This window comes from Coregonus clupeaformis, chromosome 21 (genome assembly GCF_020615455.1).
Source record: "Coregonus clupeaformis isolate EN_2021a chromosome 21, ASM2061545v1, whole genome shotgun sequence".
In the NCBI taxonomy this organism is placed as follows: Eukaryota; Metazoa; Chordata; class Actinopteri; order Salmoniformes; family Salmonidae; genus Coregonus; species Coregonus clupeaformis.
In genome coordinates this window covers 5,249,511-5,260,377 of record NC_059212.1, presented here as the reverse complement: position 1 = coordinate 5,260,377, position 10,867 = coordinate 5,249,511, and the positions used below count along the sequence as shown (strand labels likewise).

The following is a 10,867-nucleotide window of genomic DNA, read 5'->3' as shown; positions in this document are numbered from 1 at the left end:
GAATTCAAAATGATAATTATTGTCTTTCATAATTTGGTCAGATATACTTGGATGTGTAGTGCCAGCATTTGTTGCTGGCATGTCATGCCTAAGTTTGCTAATCTTGCCAATTAAAAAACCATTAAAGTAGTTGGCAATATCAGTCGGTTTTGTAATGAATGAGCCATCTGATTCAATGAATGATGGAGCTGAGTTTGCTTTTTTCCCAAAAATCTAATTCAAGGTGCTCCAAAGCTTTTTAACTATCATTCTTTGTCATTTATCTTTGTTTCATAGTGTAATTTCTTCTTCTTTTTATTCAGTTTAGTCACATTATTTCTCAATTTACAGTACATTTGCCAATCGTTTGTGCAGCCAGACTTATTTGCCATTCATTTTGCCTCATCCCTCTAAGCAAACAATGTTTAAATTCCTCATCAATCCACAGGGATTTAACATGTTTTACAGTCATTTTCTTAATGGGTGCATCCTTATTAGTAACTGGGATAAGCAATTTCATAAATGTGTCAAGTGAAACGACTGTTTGCTCCGCACTAGTAAAGATGTGATCAATAAATGTTGATGATTTCAACATGTTTTGGTGTATGGTGGTCCTAAGGTGTATGGTGGTCCTAAGGTGTATGGTGGTCCTAAGGTGTATGGGGTCCTAAGGTGTATGGTGGTCCTAAGGTGTATAGTGGTCCTAAGGTGTATGGTGGTCCTAAGGTGTATGGTGGTCCTAAGGTGTATGGTGGTCCTAAGGTGTATGGTGGTCCTAAGGTGTGTGGTGGTCCTAAGGTGTATAGTGGAAGATGTGAGGTGCATGGTGACCCTAAGGTGCAGTGTTTTAAAAATGTAGTGTTGGCACTGGGCAGAATACCAAATAATCGTGACATTCAATAAATTACAATGGGAATTGAATCAAACTGATCATCTACAGTTAATCAAATCTGTGTTGACACCTGAGACATTGTTGATTTCCCATAAAGCTCGACCCCCAACCAGAGGGGGCACTGCTGGACGGATATTAATGGTGCACAACAGTATTCAGAGAAGAGCTCTGCTACCCGACCCGAGCCCCGACATTATACATCAGGTTAGGGCCGGGTAGGTCCTGTTTTTTCATCAATAACTAGGGTACGGGTAGGACTCGGGTATCACTAAATTGATCACTAACATTTTGAAGCTGAGCCATTTTGCTTGTGCTCTGCTGCGCAGTACAGTCATATCTGACTAAGATCATAACATGGTGTCAGAAGCGCTTCAACCTCATCAAATATAAGACAGGAGAGATTATTTCACAGAAAATAATAATGTTCCTTGAGTTTTGTCAGAGTTTAGAGTGACTGAAAGTAGCTAACAGCTAACTGCTCTCTCATGTCTCTTCATTGAGGAGAGCAGCCCAAGTGGAGCCGTTGCTATGGATACTCACAGACTCAGAGCCGCCATGAGCGCAGGGAGTGAGTGACAGATGGAGAGGTGCAGTTTATGGATTTACTAACGGTGGAAGTTATTTCTAATTTCGGGCAGGGCAGGGCTTTAAATTTGGCAGAAGCAATCAGGCCTGGGTAGGGTAGGGCCTGAATGTTGCGGGCATGGGTAGGGTCAGGTTTAAAATTAATGCCCATGCATGGCTCTAGATCAGAGAGAGTAGAGTCAGTAATAGGTTACTGTGGTTCTCTATCACCGTTCAGTTGATCCAACATTGGAACATTTCATGATATACAACAAGCGTGTTAATGTTTATACTGTACTGTTACAGAGAATCACGTTTGGATTTGAACATTTGGATAGGTTTAGTCCTAATTGCTGCAATATTCAAGTCAAAACACGCACGCACACACACACACACACACACACACACACACACACACACACACACACACACACACACACACAAATTAGCCTCTCATGCTTGGAGCATGTTAAAGGGATACTTCAGGATGTTATTTACTTCCCCAGAGTCAGATGAACGCGTGGACACCATTTTTATGTCTCTTCGTGCAGTTTGAAGGAAGTTACTAACTAGCGCTAGCGCAATTGCTAGCAGATACCCAGAGACTTCCAGTCGCTGCACTAACGTTAGTTAGCATTGGCTCACGAAATAATCTCTAGCTTCCTTCATACTGGACACAGAGACATAAAAATAGTATCCACAAAAATAGTATCCACGAGTTCATCTGACTCTTGGGAGGTAGGTAAAGGGCCTCATTGCCAACATCCCGAAGTATCCCTTTAAGCGTCATGACACACAAGCCTGGCTACTGCCGTAACCGTAGAGCTCTCCATGTGCATTTCATTACCAGCCCGGCAAAATATTACAGGGATACAAAGGTAGTGCACGTTCTCCATCACAACCCAAAGCTTCTGTCTGGTCAATTACACTCAGGGCTCCCCATGCAAGGCAGAGCAGTAGGTTTGGGGGGTACAGGGGCTGAATAGAATAAGAGGAGGACAATTGAAGATTGAAGACCAGACCTTATATATCACTGAATCCGATATTTTCATCTGGTAACGAGACGCATTGCAGCCAAGCCCTTTGATTTATAATACCTGCTATGGCCAAACACTAATCATTTATTATATTCCCCGTGTGCCAAGACGCTTTCGCACAAAACGTCGGCGTATGATTAATCTTACGATATACATCTTAAGGTATTACTCTCAAGGTTTTTAGAGCTTTGTAAGTAAAACTCCATGTTTGGAATTCCAACCACGTAGCCAGAGGAATATCCACATAGTGCTTTCTAGTGGGACCAGTCAGTGTTTCCCCTAAATGGGTCAGCAGGAGACAAACCGTACAGTATACTAAACCTAAACAGCAGTATGTCTGGGGATCACATGACATCATGATTAGTTTAATCAAGTGCTGGGAAAGAACAAAAAATATCTTGCACTGTGGGTTACCAGGAGCTGAGAAAACTCTGAATGGTTTGAGATGCACTTTGCCGTTTGTGACGTCCATAGCTACCTCTACTTAACTTAGCTGTATTCAATCAACAAGACAGTTAAAAATATATATATTGTTAACAGAAATTGTGAAGTACATCACACTGAGTTAAAGCAGGCCAGCAGAAATGTTTGCCACAATAAGGATCATAATATATACAGTGCCTTCGGAAAGCATTCAGACCCGTTGTCTTTTTCCACATTTTGTTACGTTACAGCCTTATTCTAAAATTGATTAAATAAATAAAAATCATCAGCAATCTACACACAATACCCCATAATGACAAAGCAAAAACAGGTTTTTAGAATGTTTTGCAAATGTATTAAAAATAAGAAACAGAAATACCTTATTTACATAAGTATTCAGACCCTTTGCTATGAGATTCAGAATTGAGCTCAGGTGCATCCTGTTTCCATTGATTCTCCTTGAGATGTGTCTATAACTTGATTGGAGTCCACCTGTGATAAATTCAATTGATTGGACATGATTTGTTAAGGCCCACAGTTGACAGTGCATGCCAGAGCAAAAACCAAGCCCTGAGGTTGAAGGAATTGCCCGTAGAGCTCCGAGACAGCATTGTGTCGAGGCACATATCTGGGGAAGGGTACCAAAAATGTATGTAGCACTGAAGTTTCCCAAGAACACAGTGGCCTCCATCATTCTTAAAAGGAAGAAGTTTGGAACCACCAAGACTCTTCCTAGAGCTGGCCGCCCAACCTGAGCAATTGGGGGAGAAGGGCCTTGGTCAGGAAGGTGGCCAAGAACCTGATGGTCACTGACAGAGCTCTAGAGTTCCTCTGTGGAGATGGGAGAACCTTCCAGAAGGACAACCATCTCTGCAGCACTCCACCAATCAGGCCTTTATGGTAGAGTGGCCAGACGGAAGCCACTCCTTAGTAAAAGGCACATGACAGCCCGCTTGGAGTTTGCCAAAAGGCACATAAAGACTCTCAGAACATGAGAAATAAGATTCTCTGGTCTGATGAAACCAAGATTGAACTCTTCGGCCTGAATGCCAAGCGTCACGTCTGGAGGAAACCTGGCACCATCCCTATGGTGAAGATTGATGGTGGCAGAATCATGATGTGGGAATGTTTTCAGTGGACAGGGACTGGGAGACTAGTCAGGACCGAGGGAAAGATGAGAGAGACTCAGATGAAAACCTGCTCCAGAGCGCTCAGGACCTCAGACTGGGGCGAAGGTTCACCTTCCAACAGGACAACGACCCTATGCACACAGCCAAGACAACGCAGGAGTGACTTCGGGACAAGTCTTTGAATGTCCTTGAGTGGCCCAGCCAGAGCCCGGACATGAACCCGATCGAACATCTCTGGAAAGACCTGAAAATAGCCGTACAGCGACGCTCCCCATCCAACCTGACAGAGCTTGAGAGGATCTGCAGATAAGAACGGGAGAAAGTCCCCAAATACAGGTGTGCCAAGCTACAAGACGAGCTAAATCACTTCTATGCTCGCTTTGAGGCAAGCAACACTGAACCATGCATGAGAGCATCAGCTGTTCCGGATGACTGTGTAATCATGCTCGCTGTAGCCAATGTTAGTAAGACCTTTAAACAGGTTAACATTCACAAGGCCTTGGGGCTAGATGGATTACCAGGATGTGTACTCCGAGCATGCGCTGACCAACTGGCAATTGTCTTCACTGACATTTTCAACATGCCCCTGACTGAGTCTGTAATACCAACATGTTTCAAGCAGACCACCATAGTCCCTGTGCCCAAGAACACTAAAATAACCTGCCTAATTGACTACCGACCCGTAGCACTCACATCTGTAGCCATGAAGTGCTTTGAAAGGCTGGTCATGGCTCACATCAACACCATTATCCCAGAAACCCTAGACTCAAAACAATTTGCATACCGCCCCAACAGATCCACAGATGATGCAATCTCTATTGCACTCCACACTACCCTTTCCCACCTGGAGAAGAGAAGCTAAGGACCCTGGGACTAAAACACCTCCCTCTGCAACTGGATCCTGGACTTCCTGACGGGCCGCCCCCAGGTGGTATGGGTAGGTAACAACACATCTGCCACGCTGATCCTCAACACGGGGGCCCCTCAGGGGTGCGTGCTCAGTCCCCTCCTGTACTCCCTGTTCACCCATGACTGCATGGCCAGGCACGGCTGCAACACCATCATTACATTTGCAGACAACACAACAGTGGTAGGCCTGATCACCGACAACAATGAGACAGCCTATAGGGAGGAGGTCAGAGACCTGGCCGTGTGGTACCACGACAACAACCTCTCCTTCAACGTGATCAAGACAAAGGAGATCATTGTGGACTACAGGGGGGGAAAAAAGGACTGAGCACACCCCCATTCTCATCGACGGGGCTGTAGTGGAACAGGTTGAGAAGTTCCTTGGCGTCCACATCATCAACAACATCTTGGTCCAAACACACCAAGACGGTCGTGAAGAGGGCACGACAAAGCCTATTCCCCCTCAGGAGACTGAAAAGATTTGGCATGGATCCTCAGATCCCCAAAACGTTCTACAGCTGCACCATCGAGAGCATCCTGACTGGTTGCATCACCACATGGTATGGCAACTGCTCGGCCTCCGACCGCAAGGCACTACAGACGGTAGTGCGTACGGCCCAGTACATCACTGGGGCCAAGCTTCCTGCCATCCAGGACTCCTATACCAGGTTGTGTCAGAGGAAGGCCCTAAAAATTGTCAAAGACTCCAGCCACCCTAGTCAACGACTGTTCTCTCTGCTACCGCACAGCAGGCGGTACCGGAGCGCCAAGTCTAGGTCCAAAAGGCTTCTTAACAGCTTCTACCCCCAAGCCATAAGACTCCTGAACAGCTAATCATGGCTACCCAGACTATTTGCATTGCCCCCCCCCCCCAACCCACCCCAGCCCCCTCTTTTACGCTGCTGCTATGTTTATTATCATGCATAGTCACTTTAACTCTACCCACATGTACATATTACCTCAATTACCTCGACTCACCGGTGCCCCCGCACATTGACTCTGTACCTGTACCCCTTGTATATAGCCTCCCTAGTATTATTTTATTTTACTGCTGCTCTTTAATTATTTGCTATTTTCTACTTTTTACATAACACATTTTTTTTCTTCTTAAACTGCATTATTGGTTAAGGGCTTGTAAGTAAGCATTTCACTGTAAGGTCTACACCTGTTGTATTCGGCACATGTTGCAAATACAATTTGATTTGATTTGATTTGATTTGTAGGGTCATACCCAAGAAGACTTGAGGCTGTAATCACTGCCAATGGTGCTTTAACAAAGTACTGAGTAAAGGGTCTTAATACTTATGTAAATGTAATATTCCAAAAAATTCTAAAAACCTGTTTTTGCTTTGTCATTATGGGGTATTGTGTGTAAATTGATGAGGAAAAAAAACGATTTAATGCATTTCAGAATAAGGCTGTAATGTAACAAAATGTGAAAAAAGTCTAAATTCTTTCAGAATGCACTGTATACATGCCATTTAGCAGACACTTTTATCCATAGCGACTTAGTCATGCGTGCATTCATTTGATGCATGGGTGTAATCGAACCCACTATCCTGGTGTTGCACGCCCCATGCTCTGCCAACTGATCTATGGCGGAACACTCTGTGCAAGTCATGTCAAACATGCTTCTGATAGTTTGAGATGTTCCTCTTCTTTTATTGTGATAACAAGTAACTAGTGAAATAGAAAGCAAATGAAGTGACAGAGCTTGCGATGTAGTGTCCACACACTCCTGTCAGATCCATGAGATGCAGTCATAAAGTGATCCTGTCAGATCCATGAGATGCAGTCATAAAGTGATCTTGTCAGATCCATGAGATGCAGTCATAAAGTGATCCTGTCAGATCCATGAGATGCAGTCATAAAGTGATCCTGTCAGATCCATGAGATGCAGTCATAAAGTGATCCTGTCAGATCCATGAGATGCAGTCATAAAGTGATCCTGTCAGATCCATGAGATGCAGTCATAAAGTGATCCTGTCAGATCCATGAGATGCAGTCATAAAGTGATCCTGTCAGATCCATGAGATGCAGTCATAAAGTGATCTTGTCAGATCCATGAGATGCAGTCATAAAGTGATCCTGTCAGATCCATGAGATGCAGTCATAAAGTGATCCTGTCAGATCCATGTGATGCAGTCATAAAGTGATCTTGTCAGATCCATGAGATGCAGTCATAAAGTGATCTTGTCAGATCCATGCGATGCAGTCATAAAGTGATCTTGTCAGCTCCATGAGATGCAGTCATGAAGTGATCTTGTCAGATCCTTGAGATGCAGTCATAAAGTGATCCTGTCAGATCCATGAAATGCAGTCATACTGTGATCTTGTCAGATCCATGTGATGCAGTCATAAGTGATGCAGTCATGAAGTGATCTTGTCAGATCCTTGCGATGCAGTCATAAAGTGATCCTGTCAGATCCATGAAATGCAGTCATACTGTGATCTTGTCAGATCCATGTGATGCAGTCATAAGTGATGCAGTCATAAAGTGATCTTGTCAGATCCTTGAGATGCAGTCATAAAGTGATCCTGTCAGATCCATGAAATGCAGTCATACTGTGATCTTGTCAGATCCTTGTGATGCAGTCATAAGTGATGCAGTCATAAAGTGATTGAGAAAAAGTCACACATGCATTATTGGTTTCCGCTGTTCCATAAACAGGCTGTTCTTGGTCACAGTGGTTGTTCTTACTGGAGTTGTGGATGTGTGTGTTGGGTGTGTGTGTGCCAGCGCACCTGCATCTAATACTATATGCACCCTAATCAAACCAGCAAAATACCTCTTATGTGAGTCAACAATACGCCAGTCTACAATATGCCAGTCTACAATACGCCAGTCTACAACATTCCAGTCTACAACATTCCAGTCTACAATACGCCAGTCTACAACATGCCAGTCTACAACATGCCAGTCTACAACATGGCAGTCTATACCATGGCAGTCTACAACATTCCAGTCTACAACATTCCAGTCTACAACATGGCAGTCTACAACATTCCAGTCTACAACATTCCAGTCTACAACATGGCAGTCTACAACATTCCAGTCTACAACATGCCAGTCTACAACATGCCAGTCTACAACATTCCAGTCTACAATACGCCAGTCTACAACATTCCAGTCTACAACATGGCAGTCTATACCATGCCAGTCTACAACATGCCAGTCTACAACATGCCAGTCTACAACATGCCAGTCTACAACATGCCAGTCTACAACATGGCAGTCTACAACATGGCAGTCTACAACATGGCAGTCTACAACATGCCAGTCTACAACATGGCAGTCTACAACATGGCAGTCTACAACATGGCAGTCTACAACATTCCAGTCTACAACATGCCAGTCTACAACATGCCAGTCTACAACATTCCAGTCTACAACATGGCAGTCTACAACATGGCAGTCTACAACATGGCAGTCTACAACATGGCAGTCTACAACATGGCAGTCTACAACATGCCAGTCTAAAACATTCCAGTCTACAACATGCCAGTCTACAACATGCCAGTCTACAACATGCCAGTCTACAACATGGCAGTCTATACCATGGCAGTCTACAACATTCCAGTCTACAACATTCCAGTCTTCAACATGCCAGTCTACAATACGCCAGTCTACAACATGGCAGTCTACAACATGGCAGTCTACAACATTCCAGTCTACAACATTCCAGTCTACAACATGGCAGTCTACAACATGCCAGTCTACAACATGGCAGTCTACAACATGGCAGTCTACAACATTCCAGTCTACAACATTCCAGTCTACAACATGGCAGTCTACAACATGGCAGTCTACAACATTCCAGTCTACAACATTCCAGTCTACAACATGCCAGTCTACAACATTCCAGTCTACAACATTCCAGTCTACAACATGGCAGTCTACAACATGGCAGTCTACAACATGGCAGTCTACAACATGCCAGTCTACAACATGGCAGTCTACAACATGGCAGTCTACAACATTCCAGTCTACAACATTCCAGTCTACAACATTCCAGTCTACAACATGCCAGTCTACAACATGACAGTCTACAACATGGCAGTCTACAACATGGCAGTCTACAACATTCCAGTCTACAACATGCCAGTCTACAACATGCCAGTCTACAACATGGCAGTCTACAACATGGCAGTCTACAACATTCCAGTCTACAACATTCCAGTCTACAACATTCCAGTCTACAACATTCCAGTCTACAACATGGCAGTCTACAACATGGCAGTCTACAACATGCCAGTCTACAACATGGCAGTCTACAACATGGCAGTCTACAACATTCCAGTCTACAACATTCCAGTCTACAACATTCCAGTCTACAACATTCCAGTCTACAACATGCCAGTCTACAACATGACAGTCTACAACATGGCAGTCTACAACATGGCAGTCTACAACATTCCAGTCTACAACATTCCAGTCTACAACATTCCAGTCTATAACATGCCAGTCTACAACATGGCAGTCTACAACATTCCAGTCTACAACATTCCAGTCTATAACATTCCAGTCTACAACATGCCAGTCTACAACATGGCAGTCTATAACATTCCAGTCTACAACATTCCAGTCTACAACATTCCAGTCTACAACATGGCAGTCTACAACATGGCAGTCTACAACATGCCAGTCTACAACATTCCAGTCTACAACATGCCAGTCTACAACATGGCAGTCTATAACATTCCAGTCTACAACATTCCAGTCTACAACATGGCAGTCTACAACATGGCAGTCTACAACATTCCAGTCTACAACATGCCAGTCTACAACATGGCAGTCTATAACATTCCAGTCTACAACATGGCAGTCTACAACATGCCAGTCTACAACATGGCAGTCTACAACATGCCAGTCTACAACATGGCAGTCTACAACATGCCAGTCTACAACATGCCAGTCTACAACATGCCAGTCTACAACATGGCAGTCTACAACATGGCAGTCTACAGCCCAACACCCTCTGTGCCTCTCATACATACTGCCAGAAAATTACACATTCCATCAGAGAACACTGGCATGCTTCTAGGCAAGTCCTCAAAAGTCCCAATATCCCCTCATGAAAAAGAGGGCAGTGAGGCCAAAGAGTCCCAACATCCCTCATGAAAAAGAAGGCCAAAGAGGGACCCGGGACACTGTCAATGAGAGAGGGTAAGCGCAATCGGACGTCCATCTGGGGCCATTGTGTGAACCGTTGACAGATACTTCTCAACATCATCGCAGTAGTTTCAGATAGGCTCATAAACAGTATATGAAATGTGGCGTAGCTTGGGAAGGACTTCATTAGTAGGGCCTCAGACACCAAATCACTCAAAGGAACTGAGATTTTGAAATAATATTTTGGTTAATCAAACATCAAACAAACAGTCAGATAGCCCAAACACATGCCCACAAATCAAAAGACCCGTAATCAAAGCCACGTGTCACATCATTGATCATCTTAACCAACTTTTTTTTAAACCTATCGTTAGATGCCCACACGGGCCTCTTTGTCTGCAGGTGTTGCTTCTCCTGTTGTAGGCTACTTGACTGAACCAATTGAACAAACAATGAATCCCAATACACCTAAGTGGCTTCCTTTCCTGTGGCCAACTACACCCTACAGACTGGATAGAGGAACACTACCTTAATCTCACCCTACAGACTGGATAGAGGAACACTACCTTAATCTCACTCTACAGACTGGATAGAGGAACACTACCTTAATCTCACCCTACAGACTGGATAGAGGAACACTACCTTAATCTCACCCTACAGACTGGATTGAGGAACACTACCTTAATCTCACCCTACAGACTGGATAGAGGAACACTACCTTAATCTCACCCTACAGACTGGATAGAGGAACACTACCTTAATCTCACTCTACAGACTGGATAGAGGAACACTACCTTAATCTCACCCTACAGACTGGATA

At 44.1% G+C, this 10,867-nt stretch overlaps 1 protein-coding gene across 1 annotated transcript; it reads left to right on the top strand.

Annotated features, from left to right (window-relative positions):
• The first annotated feature begins 7,833 nt into the window (after positions 1-7,833).
• Positions 7,834-8,415, top strand: LOC121539711 (repetitive proline-rich cell wall protein 1-like). Its single transcript, XM_041848425.1, has one exon. It carries the CDS (start codon positions 7,834-7,836, stop codon positions 8,413-8,415), a length of 582 nt encoding a protein of 193 aa, XP_041704359.1.
• The last annotated feature ends 2,452 nt before the right edge of the window (positions 8,416-10,867 follow it).